General features: G+C 33.6%; 1 protein-coding gene across 30 annotated transcripts in view; it reads left to right on the top strand.

Annotated features, from left to right (window-relative positions):
• The window catches only part of DOCK9 (dedicator of cytokinesis 9), a 335,360-nt gene that overhangs the window by 111,564 nt on the left and 204,031 nt on the right, over positions 1-19,765 (top strand). For 6 of the 30 annotated variants that reach the window (XM_031958616.1, XM_031958614.1, XM_031958606.1 and 3 more), the window contains exon 1: positions 16,604-16,720. The exons of 22 other annotated variants lie outside the window; for them this stretch is intronic. In XM_031958616.1, the coding sequence (XP_031814476.1) occupies positions 16,604-16,720 (117 nt within the window). Of the gene's footprint in view, positions 1-16,421; positions 16,721-19,765 lie in introns of those variants that run through there. 2 more of the 30 variants (XM_031958617.1, XM_031958588.1) reach the window with 2 other exon arrangements.

Genomic DNA, 19,765 nt, shown 5'->3' with positions numbered 1-19,765 from the left:
TCAATGATGCCCAAACTAATGTGTTCAGACCTAACCTTTCTCCTGAATTCCAGATTTCCAACTATTTGTAGAATTTGGCATCCTTGAGTATAAACTCCTTGAGAGCAGATACTATTTTTGCCTTAAAACAAAACAAAACAAAACAAAAAATCCTCCCTAGTTCTTAGTACAGTGCCTGGCACAAAACAAGTCAATAAATACTTATTGACTGACAACTACAAAACTCAGTGTTTTTAAAAATTCAGCTATTATATGTATTTTTACAAAAAAAAAAGCCTCCAGACTTGACTATATATGTCAATGACATTCCTCTTCATTCTTCCATGTTTAAAATATAATAACCCTTGATTTTTTCCTTCTCTTCTCAACTTCTCCTTGTGTTTCTTCTCTAGTCATTTGCTAATTCTGACACACTCTGTTCTTTCAATATCTTTTGAATCTGTCCTTTCATCTCCATTCCCATCATCTATTCTATCTCCATGTAGTAACTGAGAATTGAGTCCTTCCAGTCTTTTGGTTAGTTTCATTCTGCTGTGGAACCTATTATTGTAGCACTAATTTTTCAGTTGTAAATCCCTGCTATGCCTTTGTAGGTTATTTATTTTATTATTATTATTTTTTTTACTGAGGCAATTGGGGTTAAGTGAGATTAAGTGACTTGTCCAGGATCACACAGCTAGGAAGAATTAAGTGTCTGAATCTAGATTTGAACTCAAGTCCTCCTGACTTCAGGACTAGCACTCTACCCACTGTGCCATCTACCTGCCTCTTGTAGGTTATTTATTAAGGAACATATACAGTTGTAAGAGGAATGATGAACAATACATTGAAGCATTTCCAAATTCACCAAAGTTATTTTTATAAAGGACTGGACCTTTGATTTCACTGTTGTAGGGAATTCTGGGTGAGGAAACTCCCTATTCTAAGTCAGATTTATTAGTTGCTCTTCAAATTATAGTCTCTAAAAGTGGCCTGAAACATTGAGAGATTTGCCTAGAGTCACACAGTGGTGTGCACCAAGGGCAAGATCTTGAAGACTTTAAGACCAGCCAGCTTTATAGACTCAATATGCTACTTGTCGCCATTTTGCAATATTCTGGATTTATTTTAAAAAGCACTATTGGTAGGAAAAAATGTCCTTAAAAATGTGGAAACATTATCTTTAAATATACTTCATTGTTATAAGTCCCATTTACTTAAGATTTGTTTTATATAGTAGGTGAGTTTACCAAAGTCACTTACGATAATGTGTTTTGAATGAAAGGATTGTAAAGACAGCAGCATTATTAGGTCTGTAAAATTATACAGGAGGCATTTTTCCATTATGTTATAACTGCAGCAAGTTATATAGGATGCATATGGAGGATGCAACTTTGGCATTTAATTCCTCTTAAGGGAGAGAAAGGGAAATCCTCAGAAACGTTTATTTTTCTCTCAGCAGAATTTTTCCATTGTATTTGACCAGGGGACCATCATGTCTTTTTGTCTTTTTGTCTTGTAGGTGGATCTGGGGACTAAGAAACTTGAAGGCTCTGGTAGCTATAGATAGAACTACAGGCTATAGATAGAATTTGAATGAGCTTCTTGACATTTATATTGATTAGGGAGCAGGTAAGATATTATAAAGGAACTAGAAGAGGTTGAATAGGTACTGGACCTGGAATCAGGAATACATGAATTCAAAGATATCTTCATACAAATGCTCTGTATGATCTTTAACAAATCACTTAATCTCGCTTTCCCACCTGTAAAATAGGCTAATAATATTACTTACCTCTCTCAGGATAGTTATCAGGATCAAGTGACATAATATTTCTAAAGCACTTAGCATCATGCTTTACATAAAAGGCGCTTTATAAATGCTTATTTCCTTTTCTTCTCTATGGCAGTTAATGCTTACTTAGAATTACTTAGTATTATTTATCCCACTTAATAATATAATAATTTGAAAAAGAGTCAGTAGTATGGTGCTTTTTTTATATTTATTAGAAACTTTGAATGTATTTTATAGTCTTCCTTACCAGAAAATACTTGCATCACCTCAATTTAATAAAGGAAAAAAATGCCTCAGTCCAGGAGTTTCCAATAAATCAGAGAGAAACCTGGAAATGATGCCTAATTGTTTTTACTATGGATGTACTTCCTCTCTTTTGAAAAGGAATTTTCTAAGTGTTCTCACCTCTATTCCCTTCATTTTATTCCATTCCTTCTCTACGTGCATTTAGAAAACATCAGACATTGATAAAATTCTAAAATGAGATTTAGGTGTGTTGAGTGCTGATCCTTTCCAAAAATTCTTTTTTTATGATCTATCATCATTTGGAGGAAATGCCAAATACATGCCAAACTTAGAAGTTTATATCTTGTGATGGATGGGGACTAATTAAAGAGGAAAGTTTAAATCTTCAGCCAGAATAATAGCTAGCTCGGGGTGGGGGTGGGGGAAGGACATTGTTTTTATGGATTTGACAACGAGGAATCTATTTTTTGTAACATTCTAGTAACTTTAAATTTAATGTTTTCCTGAATTAAAACATGGAGGAAACAGTCCAAAGAGGGAGATGAGTTAAAAAGGAAATGTTATTGACATCAAATTAAATTTTGATGAGAAATATTGAATTAGATCTTGAATGACAAGTGAATTTAAAAATTGCTTCTCAATAAAATATAATTTTGTATGTATTTGTAGAATATTTATGTCTTCTTTCAAATATGAAAAAAAATCCTATTCCTAAAATTTGTAGAGTGGATTATTCTGTCATTTTTCACTCATGCTCTACTTTTTGTAACCCCACTTGAGATTTTCTTGGGAAAGATAGTGAAGTGGTTTGCTATTTACTTTCTCCAGCTCATTTGACATTTGGAGCAAACAAGGATTAAGTGACTTGCTATTAATTGTATGAGACCAGATTTGAATTCAAGAAGATGAGTCTTCCTGACTCTAATTCTGGCATTCTATGCATTGTGAATAGATTGGATAGAATGATGGATTTAGAGACAGGGGACTTAGATTTCAAACCTAATTCCGTCACTTATTACTTCCATGTCCTCAAAAAAACCCAGTTTGTTCATTGGCCTATGATTGGCTTATGACCAATTGACCTAGAAAACTAGTTATAAAGATATGATCCCAGTTGTATTTTTTTAAAAGTCATGACAGGGAGAAATAACTGATGGTAGTGGATTGGGAGTTGTCTCAGAAATAGCTAAATGATAGCCCATCCTTTGAGCCATCCTAGCTCTGTGACCCCGAGCAAGTCACTTTATTTATTGGCTCCCCAAATAGCTAAGGATATAAATTGCAGAGAAGGTACCATTCCTACTGATGGACAGATTTATTCAGAGGGAGATTCCTTCAGACAAAATCCCTATTTCAATGAAATTCCCTATTCCCAATGAATCACAGGTTTAGTTAAAAAAAAAAAAAAAAGAGGGGGAAATGCAAGTTTTACTTCTCAGAAATGCACTCACCAAAATTCTGTTTTTATTTACATATTTTTTTCTTGGCAAGGTCTTTTTACTTTTATAGGAAATTGGTTACAATGAGCTTATGTTATTGGGTGGCCATTGAGAAAGCAAAATAGGAAGGAATGTATCACTTCTTGTACTTCTCATGTTATCCTAAAAGGAAAGCAGTACTTCATTGATTAACAATTGAGGGGGTTTTCCCAATTATTGTTAAGATGACAGAAATTTCAAACAAAACCTTCTACTCTGAATATAAAAGAAAACAAATTGAGTTTAAAACTATTCAGCAAAAATGGACAAGAGACTCTCAAATCATGAGTGAACATAGAGAAATCAATTGCTTGTTTTTGTGGCTACAAAAGGAAATCAGTATAGAAGAGCACTATTCAGGGGAAAAAAAAATGTTCTGACATGCTGGGCCTAATTGGGGTATCCAGATAGAGGTTTATAGTACATAACTGGAAATGCAAGTCTGAAGCTTGAGAGAATGAGCACATGGAGAGGGGATGTATATCTGGGAGTCACCTTTCTAGAGTTGAGAGAGGTAGGTGAAACTGGAAAAGTAGGTGAGATCCTTGATGGGAAACATTTAAAGAATGAAGAAAGAAAGTTTTGGAGAAACAGGGATAAGAAAAGAAAGAGACAGAGAAACGGCAGCATCAGAAGTGTGTTATTATAGAATCCAAAGGAATAGAGCATGTGAGGAGAATCCACCAGCCCAATGATTGGCATCTTTAACAGTGGTACTTTTTTTACTCCTTAAAAATATTGAAATAGCTTTCTATGAGTCAACTCAACTCCAGTTTCTCCTCTCATCAATACATTGTCCTAGAAGACACAGATTAAGGCTGGAGTCACACAAGTATATCATCTGTAATTTTTTTGATAACTCAAGCCAATCATTCTCTGAACCTGACATCGTGGCATAATGGAAAAACTGGGGGGTCACGAGTAATTATTTTTAAATATTTCCCTTCTTTTTTCCCTCCTTGGGACAGATAGGTGGTATTAGGCCCAGAGTCAAAAATACCTGAATTTAAGTCCTCCCTTAGATATTTGCTGGGTGACCCTAGGCAAATCAGTCTCTGTTGACCAACATTTCTTTGTTAGTAAAATGGGAATAATAATAGTTCTTACCTCCCAGGATTGTTGTGAGGATCAAATGAAATAATAATTGTAAAGCACTTAGCACAGTACCTCGAATCTACTAAGCTACATATAAATGTTACCTATTAGTATTAGTTTCTGCCCTTGTAAAATGTAGAAGTTAGATTTCATTTAGTTCCTTCCAGTAATGACATTTTATGATTATGTTCTTTTATATGTATATATATATACACATATACATATACATTATATAGAAATGCTTTAAGCAATTCAGATCTCTAAAAGAAGAACATTGGAGGGTAATTATTTGATTTTTTAAAAAGTAATTGTTTATAAGATTCTTCCCTTTATTTTCCTTCTTCCCTTTCCTTTTCTTCTTCCATTTTTCCTTATTTACACCACGGTCCACTGAGATACAGATTTAATAAAAGAAAGAATGATTTATCTCCTAATCTTACTCATATGAGATAGTCCCTTTTAGAAAACCTTCTGAATTTTAATAAAGAAAAAAGAACCACTTTTTTTATTAAAGCTTTTTTTCAAAACATAAACATGAATAAATTTTCTACATTGACCTTTGCAAAACCTTGGTTCTAAATTTCCCCCCCTTCCTTCGCCTTCTCCCCTAGATGGCAAGTAGTCCAATACATGTTAAACATGATAGAAGTATATGTTAAATCTATTATATGTATAGATATTTATACAATCATCTTGCTGCACAAGAAAAACCAGATCAAAAAGGAAAAAAAAATGAGAAAGAAAACAAAATACAAGCAAATAACAAAAAGAGTGAAAATGCTATGTTGTGATCCACATTCAATTTCCACAGTCCTCTCTCTGGGTGTAGATGGTTCTCTTCATCGCAAAATCATTGAAACTGGCGTGAATCATCTCATTGTGAAAAAGAGCCACATCCATCAGAATTGATCATCATATAATCTTGTTGTTGCCATGTATACTGATCTCCTGAGAACTGATTTTTTTTAAAAAATAAAACTTAAGATTCAGAAAATCCTAGTATTTTCTGTAAGATCCTATAGATGAATAGAAGATATAAATTTGGTTAAGATGGCTGTATGTTCTAGTTTTACTAAAACAATCCTGTGGTTTTTTTAAACCACTTTTTACTGAAAATTAGTTTCTGGGAAACATTTTAGGCAGGTTCTGCTTAGAGGTCAAGATCATATACAGCCATTCAGTCATTAAAACTATATTAAATATTCTGCGTGCCAGTCACAGAGATGGCCACGTGTTCTAGTTTTACTAAGGCAGCCCTTTTTTTTTTATTACTGCCTTTACTGGAAGTTAGTTCTTAGGAAACATCTCAGGCAGAATCTACTCAGAGGTCAAGATCATGAGCAGTCAGTCAGTTAACATTTATTAATCATCTTCTGGGCACAGTCCTAAATTCCGCTAAGTACTGTGGATATAAAGGAAGACAAAGAGTGTTTGATCTCAGGAGCTTACAGACTAATGAAAGAGACAACATGCAAACGGCTACATACAAATAAACCACATACAAGACAAATAGGAAATAATTAAGAGAAGGAAGACACTAGAATTTAACATTGGGAAGGGCTTCCTATAGAAGGTGGTATTTCAGCTGGGACTTGAAGGAAGTCAGGATGAAGAGGAAGAGTGTATTCCAGTTTGTGTAGAGTTTTAAGGTTTATAAATGTCATCTTTCATAACAAAGGAGATGAGGTAGAATATGAGAGGGTATTATCATCTCCATCTTGCTGATGAGAAAACAAACTCACAGATAAGTGACTCAGCCATTGTCACATAGTTAATTAGTGAAGAGGAGCGAATTTCAAACCAGGTCTTCTGACTCCAAGTCTAGTGTTCCATTCCCCATATCAGATTTTAGTTTGTAAACTTCCATGTCTAAATTAGACTTGCAAGGGTATCATGGAAATTATAATAATTATTGAAACAAATGGGTAATTTGTGGTAGTTCATAGGAAAATGTTTAGCACTTAATGGTTTGCCTTTTGCTTAGAGCAAAAAAGACAGGGTATAAATCTCTGCTCTGTAGTATACCTACCACTCAAATATTGGGCATGGGATTGATTAGAATTTGGAGATTATAATGAAGGAAAAGGAATAAATCCCCCAAAAGACCGATTTTGTGGCAGTACTCTTTGTTTCAATTTATCAATGCCTTTCAATTAAACAAGTTCAAAAATGGACATAAAGCAAGGGCTGCATATGGACTTTTAAAAAAAAGTATTTTATTTTCCCCCATTACATGTAACTTTTTTAGCATTTATTGAAAAACATTTTTGAGTTCCTGACTTTCTCTCTTCATCTCTCACATCCCCCTCCTTAAGATAGTATCATGTAAAAATATATTTCCATATTAGTCATATTGTGAAAGACGCAACAAACCAAAAGAAAAAAAGACATGAAAAAATAAAGTGGAAATGGTAGTTTCAATCTGCACTCAGACTCCACCAGTTCTTTCTTTGGATGTAGATAACATTTTCCATCATGAATCTTTTAGAATTGTTTTGGATCATTGTATTGCTGAAAACAGCCAAATCATTCACAGCTGATCATCATACAATGTTACTTGTTACTAGGTTCAGTATTCTTCAGGTTCTGCTCACTTTGCATCAATTCATTTACATCTTCCCAGGTTTTTCTAAAATCTACTATTCTTGTCATTTCTTATAGTAAAACAGTATCCCATTACATTCCAATATTACAGTTTGTTCAGTCATTCCCCAATTGACGGACATCCCTTAGATTTTCAATTCTTTGCCACCACAAAAAAAGTTGCTGTGTATACACACACACACACACACACACACACACACACACACCAGGTTCTTTTCCCTACTAGTATTGCTCGATCATCCCCCATAGTTCCAAATTGAACATTTTATTTATCAGGCATTTCTCTAATTGGTTTATAATGTGAATATAATATATGTAGTCTTTTTATTTGAAGCTTATCATTGTATAAGATTGTTGTGAGATGTTGGTTTAAATCAAGTTTCTTCCATATTCCTGTCCAACTTCCCAATGCTTTTTATTATCAGAGAGTGAGTTTATCCCAGTATCTGGCATAGCAGATATCATATCTTTGCTTCTGTTTGATGTATATCTAAACAGTTCCACTGATAGATATATTTTAATCAGTACCAAATTTCTATTTAGGAGATTAAATATCAGAACTATGTTTGGGAGAAAAGTTGGTGGCCAAGCAGTAGAAAGAGCATAGAAAATAAAATGGGTAATTTTGGTTACATGAAAGTAAAAGATTTTTGAACAAAAAGATCTGATAAAGCTAAGATTAAAAGCAAGATAACTGAGGGAAAAAAAATCTTTACCACAAGCTTCTATGATAAAAATCTCACTTCTAAGATATATAGCAATTGATTCAAATGCTTTAGAAATAGAACTGTTTTCTGATTGATAAATTTTCTAATGATATAAACAGTTCTCAAGAGAAGAGACCAGGGCTATCTATAGCCATATGATAAAATGTTCCAAATCACTAATTAGAGAAATGCAAATTAAAGCAATTCTGGGATTTCATTTTACACCCTTCAGAGTGGCAAGGATGACAAAAATGATAAGTGTTGCAGGGACTGTGAGAAGACAAGCACATTAATGCCCTTTTGGTAAATGTTGGTATATTCCTGTATGGGTAAAATCATTCTGGAAAGCAATATGGAAGTATGTACAAAAATTTACAAGACAGTGCAGACCCTTTAACTTAGCTATACCTCTCCTAGGCCTATTACATCTGAAAGAGAGCAAAGAAATAGTAATAGATCCTTTATATATTAAAACATTCAGAGGAACCTTTTTTTTAAATGGAGGCAAAAAACTAGAAACTAATATGATGTTTTCATTAATTGAAGAATGACTGAATAAATTGTGCTGTATCAATAAAATGGAATATTGTTGTGCTGTAAGGAATGAAAAAATAGATGATTTCAAAGAGCTATGCAAAGACTCACAGGAACTGATGCAGAATGAAGTAAGTAGAATAGAAGAATAATTTGTATGAATACATAATATAATATTACATAATATTATAAAATAGAATAATTTTGAGAAATTTATATGCAGATAAAGAATGAAATGAGAACCAATTTGGTGACTAATAGGTGACCAATTTATATATTGACAACAACACTGTAAAAACAAACTTTGAAAGCTGTAAAACTAGGATCAATAAAATGACCATTCACAATTTCAGAAAATAGATGATGAAATGTTCTATTCATATTAGGTAATGGACTTTAGGGTTCAGAATGAGAAATACATGTGCGTATTTTTGAGATATATGTATGTTTGCATATATATGTATATAGATATATGTGTGTGTAGGTATGTATATAACGTACATATAAAAATGTATACTTAGTTATTTGACCCAGAAAAATTCTAGGGTCTTTGTTCCTAAACTGTGCATACTGTGTCTTGAGTAAAAAATTTTAATTTCTGATGATAAACAACTCAGCCATTGAGAACTCATACATTTACATACTAAGCTGCTTTGTTTTACTTGACTATGGTTTGTCATTTTTTTTCTTCAGTAGATTAAGGCCAACAGAGATTAAGTGAGTTGGCCAGAGTCACATATCTAATGAGGGTGTGAGGCTGCATATGAACTCAGGTCTTCCTGACTCAAGATCATTTCTCTATCTACTGAGCCACTTAGCTGCCACCTTTTCTTCTTTTAAATTCCAACTAAGATCCTACCTTTTACAGGAAGCTTTTCCTAACCCCTCCTAATTTCCATTGACTTCCCATTTTTAAGTATTTCCTTTTTATCCTACACATAGCTTACTTATTTTGTATATATTTCTTCTCATGTTGTTTTCCCTATTAGATTGTAAGCTCCTTCCAGGCAGGAACTATATTCTTTATTTTTCCTTTATTTTTGCCTCTTTTTGTGTTGGAGTGGAATAGAAACCAGGAGACAACATATAGTAGGAACCTGAAGAAATCTTTCCTAGGTAATATATTGAAAGACATCCTTTGAAGGATGATGGGTCAAGATACTGAAGTTATTACATCAGCCAGAAAAATTCCAGGGTTTTTGTTCCTAAATTGTTCATATTGTGTCTTGAGTAAAAAGCTTTGGTTTCTGATGTTAAAAAAGAGCTGCTATAAGTATATACCTTTTTCACATATAAGGCCTTTTCCTCTATATGTATACTTCTAAGAGCTTTTTAGGTACAGGTATTCTTCCTTCCTCTCACCTTTTGCAAACCTGTGTTTTTATATTTTCCTCCTTTTGATAACACTATGTGCTTGTTAAAGAATCTGGTACCATTTGCCTTCATTACTTCTTCAATTACCACCAATCTTTTTCCCTATAATCTCCAGGATCAAATATAAAATCCTCTGTTTGGTGTTCAAAATCTTTTATAACTTATAAGTTATAATAACTTCCTACCTTTCCTCCCTACCTTTCCAGTCTTCTACCTTAGTTCCCTCCATCCTCAGATGAGACACCTTATCTAGGCATTTTTCAGTGGCTGTCCCCAGGTCTGGAATGTCCTCTCTCCTCATCTCTTACTCTGAAATTTCCTTTCTTCAACTCAGCTAAAATTCCTTTTTCAGAAAACCTTTCCCAATCCCCCTTAATTCTAGGGTTTTCCCTCTGATGGTTATTTCTATTTATTTGTACATAGTTATTTGTATTTTGATCCCTCTTTTCCTCACCCCCCCCATTATGTTGTTACTGCTTGAATCCCTCTTTTCCTCTGTTCCCCCATTATAGTTAACTTCTTGATAGTAGGAGTTTTTCATTTTTTTTTTTTTTTTTTTTTTGTATCCCTAGAGCTTATTAGCACAGTAGTAGATAGTCACATAAAGGTAAAACAAAGTAGATAGTTTAACAAAAGCTTATTTACTGATTGACAATTATCTGATAATTTGGATTCTTATTCCTGTCTCAGTGAATCAAGTATGTAATCTCTGTATCTTTTTGATCATACTTTTAAATATATCATTTGTGCCAAAGGTCCTTAATGAGGAGAATGAATTTAATTGAATAGAAATATTAACATGTATAAACTGTTTTAATTTTCTTCTCAGTTATGAACATTCATCAAATTGTAATATAAATCACTATAAGATTTTGGTTTTTATTTTTTTGCTAAATATGCCAGAAGTCAGTAATAGTAAAATCCAAGATCACTTTTGTTTCATGTTTGATATTAGGGCTTTGGTCTCAATTGAATGAAATAAATACTGGAAAATTTTGTAGGTACTCATTTGAAAGAGAAAGATTTATTTATTTTTTATTTTTTTATATGTTAAGAAGAAAAAGATTATAAGAAAACTATTCTTCTTTGTTCTCAACTTTTAATTAACCCGGGTGTTTATCCAAAGATGTAGTGAAAATTCTACTTAGTGGTTGATTTCTAATTAGTAGGGGATGATGGAATTCCTATCTCAGGGTATATAAATTAGTGATCCAGAACCCTCATGTTTCCATGTGGTTATTATTGCTTGTAGTTATTCCTAAAAAAATTCAACAACCACTATTTGATATCTTCTAGTGTCAGGATAGAAGGATATGTGTGGACAGTAAGGAGAGATGGGTGTTCACTTAGCAGAGCCTGAGCTCCTGTGAGGGGGGTCCAAATTATTGGATTCATCTCCTTTCCCTTAGGCCCCCATGCTTGCTTACTTTACTAACGGGTAGCTGGGATCCTTGAAGGCAGGTTACTACAGCTTCCCTCCTTTTCACTTGTCCGGGGTTATAATAATGGCAGGGAACCAGGGACATGTGGCTACTTGGGAAGATGCCTGAAGGAATTGAGTGTGTAGGAGTAGCTTTTTGGCAGGGTTAATTGCCCCTTTTATTTTGTATTTATACAGCTCCATAACCATTTCTTATGGTAGAAGAAATTGGTAAACCAATATTGCCTGATTTAGAGACAGCTAGATGGTGCAGAAAGGGCTCTGGGTGATTGGTAGATAGAGTGCTCAATCTGGACCAGGAATATCTGAGCCTCAGATAACTTACTAGCTGTATGAGCCTGAGCACTTCAACTGTGAAATGGGCATATTAGTAACCATTACCTTGCAAAGTTTTCTGGGAGAATCACTCGTAGCACAATGCCTGCTATATAGTAAGGGCTATATACATGTTAGCTGTCTATTATTATTATTATTACTAGTGGTTGTTAGCCAACATTTACATAGTGCTTATTATTTGCCAAACCTTGTGCTAGAACTTTACAATGATTATTTCACCTGTAAAATGGGAATAATAAAAGCATCTACCTTCCAGAGTTATAAAGATAAGATAAGATATCTTTAAAGTGCTTTGCAAGCCATTATTATTATTCAATCATGGACAGTAAGAAAGAAAAATGGTCATGAGGCAGATTTCATAATCACAAAATAAATTGAGAGTAGCAGCTGAATTTGTAGGTTGTTAAAAAGCTCTCAAATTTGGTTTAACCTTTGACAGGACTGCCTTTTACCTCATGATGAGGAACCTAATTTAAGGCTAAATGTTTCAAGTTAGATGGTACCCCACTTCTTCAGAGAGTATCTCTAAAGTTGCCTTTAAGTTTTCAGTAACTCTTATTTCTATGTCCATGAGATATTTTAATCTCAAGGAAATTGATATTCTCCTCCCCCTTTTTTATAACAAAATCTGTGGTTTATTGATGTGTATGGGGATGTGATAGAGAATTCTTTTCTTTCCCCTTCCCAAATGTAAGAGGGCATAAACTGAACCTTTGGGGGATAGAGATTAGTATCTTTCTTTTTCCATATTTCATAAGTTTTACTGATATTTTTTATTTTCTATGTATCTATGCTCACCTCCTCCACATAGGACCCTCCTTTGTTACAAAGAAAACTTATAAAGCAAAATCAGCTAATAGAGTGATATTTAGGGCTTATGGTTTCCCATCTGTAGTCTGAGCCCTTTTCTTCTGAGAAGGAAGTACGTTTCATTGTCTTTTCTCTGGAACAAATATTGGTCATTTCCATTAGTCTGAATCAAGCTCCTTCTTAACGATGTTTTAATTTATATGATTGTAACTTGTATTTATGTTGTGTATTCGTATATATGTCTTATAGAAATAGAGTTCTCATGATTCTTTGCATCTGTCATGAATATATTTATAAATTCATTTATTGATATAATCATCTATATATCCATACACACAACATATATGTATATATATAATTATATATAATTTATATACGTATAATTTTTCTTTTGTCTTTTTTTATGACCTCAGTGGTGATGTGTAAAAAATTCAAAAATTTTGAGTGATTAATCATTTTATTAATCCTGCTAACAATAATTAATAAAAATTCTCATGGTTCTTTGCATCAGTGTCATGATTATATATTTTATATAGTCATCAATATACATACACACAATATATGTGTGTAATATATAAAATTTTATACATGTATAAATTTTTCTTTTTGTCTTTTATTTCTTCGTGACCTCAGTGGTGTTATCTATAAAAAGTTCAAAAGCACTATTTCTGGATAATTAATTATTATATTAATGATGCTAATAATAGGATGTCAAAGATCCCTTATGGAACCCACTCAATGCTTATATGACTTTGGAAGAGTGGGCATTCCTGAAGATGGCAATCAGCTTTGCTTAGCTGACAAGTAATGAAAGAATGAATTTTATAATGAGACGTGGACTTAAATTTAAGGAGAGCCTGGGAGAGAAGCTCCTTCTCACTCAGTCTTAGTTAAAGAGATTTATCTATGCCCATATTTGTCCAGCTAGGGTAATCTAGACCAAAGGGAGAATTCACTTTTCTCTAAACCTGTCTGAGTAAAACATAATGTGCTGGAATTCATCAATTCACCTAAACTAAAATTTCTTAACTTTTTGAACATATCTGGCTCATTATCAGCCATAATCATATAATATATAAGAATAATAGATAATCAGGGTTGGAAGTAATGACTCTCTTTCCCAGCACCATTGCATCGATGATCAGGTTGTCCTTTCTGCTATTTCTGTCTGACTCCACTCAACTCTGGCCCAGGTGAAGGATTTCTTAAAGACTTTGGCCTTGAGATGTTTGATTGGTTTTTAAACCCTGTTTGATTTTACCATAAAGGGATAATATTTTTCCTTGGTTCCAAAGAAATGTGATATTAGCAAAGAAGTTGCTAAAGGCAGTTCACCTGGAAATGAGAATTGTCTCCTGATCTGTAAAATGTTGGGTTCCTGAAATGATGTCTGAGATTTAAGTGGAATAGAAATAATAGGGGCTAAGCTGAGAAAAGTCTAAGTAATTGGCCTATAGCTCTAAAAGAGTTGGGAATTTAGTTAAATGTCTTAAGAATATTATTGTCAAATGATATTGCTGCATTATGGGTGGAAACTACTTTCTTAAGGTTCAGTTCTTTAGGTTTTAGGAAAGTGCTGAACATTATACTGATCTCTTTACCATATACCTAATTTTATATGTTTCTATTTATATCACCAAGACCACAGTATTTTAAATAAAGGGAATGAAATTTTAAATAAAGGGAATGAAAAGCAAGCTTTTGTATTTAGATCTTGCTATTTTTAAACTAAGATCCAAAGAAAGCTTAATCTGAATGTGAAAGGATACTAAAAGTTGGATTGTAATTTTTTGAGTTTTGAGAACTTAATTTAAGCCCCATTCTGCTATCTCATTGGTATATAAAGGTGACTCACTTATTTTTAAAATTAAAGAAAAACTTTATTTTTCAATTAACCAGTATATATTTCTCCCTTTCCCCTATTAGAAGAAAAAGAAAAACAAAGAAGAAAAGCTTAGTAATGAAAATGCATAATCAAACAAAACAAATTTCCATATGGGGCCATGTCCGAAAATGTATGTCCTTTTCTGCATCTTAAGTCAAAATATCAGGAACTAAGTAGCTTGTTTCATTATCCTGCCCCTGGAATCATGGCGGTTCATTGCATAGATCAGAATTTTAAAGGCTTTCAAAAATTTTTTATTGTTGATACTATATAGAATGGTCTCACTTCATTTTGTGTTGTTGTACTTGAGTATTTTCCGGAGTATCTGAAAGCACCCCTTTGTCACCTCTTCCAAAGCAATGATATTCTATTGTATTCACATACCATAATTTGTTCAGTCATTCTCCAATTGATTTCCTGTCTTTTATTTGTTTGTTTGGGGTTTTGTTTTGTTTTGTTTTATTTTTATCACTAGAAAAAGAACTGCTACAAAGCTTTTGTAAATATCTGTACTTTTCCTTTCTTTGATCTTTATGACCCTCACTTCTTAGAGACTGTGAAATTGTAGTTATTTCCAGTAAGTTCTACCAAACAAGGAAAATATTGATTCTATGGTTTTTATCAGAGAACCATTCCTAAGTTTGGAGAGCATCATCATCAAAAGTAAGGCTGACTGACACCAGAAGTTGGACATTTTTTAGACTAATGAATACTACTTAAGGAAGGGGCTATCAGACAATATCTGCTGAAATAAGGAATTTCTAAAGTATTGAGTTAAGTACAAAAATTTAAGCATTTTTGTTACAAAATCAACAATTGTGCTTATGGAATAGAGACTGTTGAATAACTTACATTTTAAAATAGTATAAACAAAATTTCAATATCTGCACCTAGGTAATAGTGTTTCTGCTGCCAGAAGTGACAGTGACTCATTCAAATTGCTGAGATGGAATGACAATACACACACACAGAGAGGAAATGAAGCATAGTGTCTCATTGGGAGAAGCATTGCAGAATCTCAGCAAGTAAAGCATTTAATCACACCTTTAACACTTGCTCCCCTTGTGACTTTTGTTAAATCACTTAACAAACTTTCTGTGCCTTGATTTTTCTCACCTGTAAAATGAGATCATATTCTTAAATTACTTGTAGAGTTTTTGTTAGGAAATAATAAAAACACAATGGTAGATTTAAGTGTGTTTGTGCACATGTATATTAACCACACCAAGCGGTAATAATTATCTCATTCATTAAGTGTGCTTTTTTGTATTTATGTCTATATATATACATATATACACACACACACACTCATATAATTATATGTTGTCTTGCTCACTGGTTATTTCATTGGATTTAGTTTTATCTTCACAAATAGATTGTTGATTCCATTTAGGCCTGGGTCTTCTTGATTTTTTTCTTGTGAAACACTTGGTAAAGTACAGGGCACATAGTAGGTATTCAAGAATCCTTAATTGACTAGCTTATCTTTGCTTGATGAAAGATGAAAACTGTTGATTGACTTCCTGGTATGAAATGCAAATGAGTTTTGGTTTCATCGGAGTTATGAAATATAAATAGCTTTTTCATAAGAATCTGTAATCAAGGGGGGGGGGGAAATCTCTTAAACCAATAAACATTTAGCTTTGGGGACCAAAGTAGAAGCAGCCAATTATTCTTCCCTGCTTTGCATATTAGCCAGGTACTTGTTTAGCCGGTGAAGGAAATCGCATATGATTATCAAATAAGATAACTTATAAAGCACTTTGCCAATCTTAAAGTATTACAAAAATGCTAGCTTTTATTATTATTAAGCAGAAAATAAATGTCAGATCAACTTGAAAGTCACCTTTTCATTATTTATGGTATACCGGAATTATGAAAAATTTTGCGCTCTGAACTTTGATTCTTGTTAATAATTTTACCTATGTTGTATGGAAATTACTTTTAGCTCTCGAACATTTGTAGAATGATGCAATAAGGCATGTCTTTATCAGAGAAGGAGTACACTGTGTATTGTGTCTTTTTTTTCTTTCCTTTTGGTTTGTTTTCATTTGGCATGAAAGTGGGTTCCTCCCATTTCCAGAGCAATAGTACACCCCTTGGAGGCCGGCCTTTCTCTGTCATGCATTCCCACCACAACAGGCTTTGCAGATTACAGCTTTGGTAGTTGAATTAGCTCAGTGTGTATGTGTGACCACTTGTGCCTGGAGGGGGGAAAAGGAAGCTCTCCTTTCCTGGCATGCCCTTAGCTTGGATGTCCAGGGATTCAGAACTTGCCGTCTCTCTTACGGTCACTCCGAAGTGGGCTTTCAGCGGAGGATGCAGGCGAGGACAAATAATAGGAACACCAAAAAAGAGCTTGTGATAGAATCCCCGCTACAGTATAAGGATGCGCCCCAGGGCGAAGTGGAGATGGAATCCCCAGTAGAAGTGCGGGTAAGAGAACCTTAAAGTGACAGCTTTATTTCGTTTACTACACTATATCCTTCTGAGAAGCTAAAGTATTTTGTTTCCCAAGTTTGACATCAGCATGTTGCTCTTGTTTTGTTCACTTGTTAACTAATGCACTCTTGCATCTCTGGTCAGATCTTATGATTCTTCTTCCTTAGTCCCAGAAATGTTTACATTTTCGGTTTCCAGGAGTCTCCTTTGTCCAAGAACAATTAGACATTGTTCAGTGCAGGAGACCCACCTAGCTGCTGCCTTTCTAAATTTAAACCTCCGCCAATTTGGAGCTGTGTAGTTCTCTTGGACTTTAAGAGGATGGAAGGAAGGTGTCTTTTTTTTTCCAGGAGTTTATGCTTATCAATTAAGGGTTTATTTGTTTTTTCTGTCTTAGAGCATCCAGATAACATTAACATGAAGCATTTTTCTAACTTCTAATGCCTTGAAGAGCAATATTGTGGAAAGGCATTCTGTCTCATTCATTTTATTTAGAAGGCAAATTTTGAACCAAGATTACCCCTCCACTACCTCAGAGTAAAGTTTGTTTGATTACAGTAGCCAAGCCTTTTGCAATTAGGAAAACGTGAAACACTTCAAGGGACTTTGTGAGTGAGGAATGTGAAAAATAGTCGGGTTGTTGTTATCAATGAGTAGGCTGTGCTTCTGGTGGAATTTCTTTAGTACAATAAAAGGCACATAATTTTTTTAAACAAGCTGCAAAAACCCACACTCCAGTGGAGACAATTGAGCTTTTCAGATGTCTTCTACAGGGATTGTTAAACTAGTAGTTAGTGATTTTATATAGTGATTAAAAATGTTGTGGGCTCAACTGCTATTGTCATAAAGTATTTAGGTACCATTTTAGCTAATTTGCAATTAAACTAAGCGTGTAGTTAAGAACCTGAATTTAAACATTCCTTTCACCAACAAATAAGATATAATTGCTTCTCTTTACCTATAACATGAGGCACTATATTGCCTTACATTGCCTATAAAAGAAGGATTCTTAACCTGGGGATCCATGAATTTGTTTAAAAAATATTTTGATAACTGGTATTTCAGTAAAATTGTTTTCACTTGTAATTCCATATATTTTATTTAATGCATTTAAAAGTATCATTCTGAGAAGAGGTCTGTAAGGTTTTACTAGACTGCCAAAGAAAGATATACACACACAATGTGAAAAATCTCCCTTAAGACCATGAAGTACTAACACCAAAGTTAGAAAATCAGTGAAACACTATAACTTTTTAATGCAAGTTTTCAATCATGAAATTTAGGTTTCTTTTCCTCCCTTCAAAAAACCATTGGTTCGCATCTGCCTCATTCTATGACGACAGTGGTTTGTTTGTAGGACGCTATAGCTTTAGTCCTCAGCTGGTAAAAAGCTCTACTAATGTTGCTTTTGATTTTTGGAGGAAGTTGTGCGGTTTAAGTCCCCTTGAGAATATCCTGGAAAAAAATCTTTTGACAGTAATTCTCCAGATGTTTAGAAATATTTCTGTCCAGGGGTATACAAGGCAAAAAGCTGCAGTATAATAGGTTATTTATCATTGCACATCCAACTTTTTAAGAGTTATCTTTCTTTTAGGTGATCAGAAAATAGCCTAAAAGCATGGCAGTAGTTTGTAACTGGCTACTATTATTACTAACCAACTACATTATATTCAAGTTGTTTTATTATTATTATTATAGATAAAGATGGGGACATCAGTTTAGGAAGAGGCTTTTTTTGTAATAGTGATCTCTTGCAGAATAAAGATCTGATCTCTATTTGTAAAAGAGAGATAGAAACGAGTTATATGACAAAGAGGTTTTTTTTCTTATCAGATTATAAGTAGTCTTTTCTTAGAACTTAGAAAGATAAGATGGTTACTAAACAATAAGAGTAACAAGACCACTTAAGTAGTTCATGTATGCTGGCCAGATCTCCTTACAAATTTTTAATGCCTTAAATTTAAATGCATTAATTAAACAATTAAAGTGAGATGTTTTGAAAAGTTTCTGAATCTGATTAGCAATTAGAATTACTGACCAATGAACTGGTAGTAGATGGAATTTACCTTATCTCTCTTTAAGCAATGCTTTTATGTAGGCCCAGACACAATAAGCTGTTTGTTGTAATGGTATTGATTTTTAGGAAGGAACAAAAGAAAGAAAAAAACTTTAAAAAAAGCACCTACTGTGTCAGGCACTGTGCTAAGAGCTTTACAGATTTTATCTCACTGGGACATCACAGCAACCCTGGGAGGTAGGTGTTCATGTTATCCCCATTTTACAGTTGAGGAAACTGAGATAGAGGTTAATTTCCCGACTCACACAGTGTCAGCCAGTTTTGAATTCCTAACACTTTGAGTTATTTGCCCTGATTAAGACATATTTTATCTCTAAAACTTTCCATAATCTTGAGAGAAATATAAAAGGATATCTGATAGGTATCATGGTATAGATCATGCTATAGATCATTAGATTCTCAGAAAGACACAAGTTTAAATTCTGATATATGTTCACCTACATTGACAAAATGAGAAATTTAAACCAACACCTCCTTTCTTTCCCCCAAAAAAGACTCATTTTAGAAATTCAAAACATACCTTTATTAAAGTTAAGTCCTTCTGATATGACTTATCACATAGTACTTTTCATGTAAAACTCCCTTTTTTCCTAGTATTCTTGCAATTGGTACATAGTTTTTTCTTTCCCCTTTCCAAAACTATAAATAGTTGTATGTCGCTTAAATAGTAGCAGTATTTCAGTTGTCACTAAGGTTTGTGTGTATTTTTGAGAGTAACATGTCTAGAAACAATTTGTAAAGTTCATTGGACTGAAAGGTAAATTTATAGACATTCAAATACGTAGTGAGTATTATGTATCCTCCAACCCTATGACAATAAGAGGAAGAGGTTAATGAAGAAACGTTTCCATTCCACTTTGGGGCTCACCTTCAACGTTAACTGAAAAACTACTTTGTGGGTGTATAACAACAGAAGATCATTCTAAAGAAAGATTCTTTTGGTGAGGAGGGGGAAGCAAATA

Source organism: Sarcophilus harrisii, chromosome 3, assembly GCF_902635505.1.
Source record: "Sarcophilus harrisii chromosome 3, mSarHar1.11, whole genome shotgun sequence".
Classification (NCBI taxonomy): domain Eukaryota; kingdom Metazoa; phylum Chordata; class Mammalia; order Dasyuromorphia; family Dasyuridae; genus Sarcophilus; species Sarcophilus harrisii.
The sequence above is the reverse complement of the archived record's forward strand: the minus strand, read 5'-3'. Positions and strand labels throughout refer to the sequence as shown.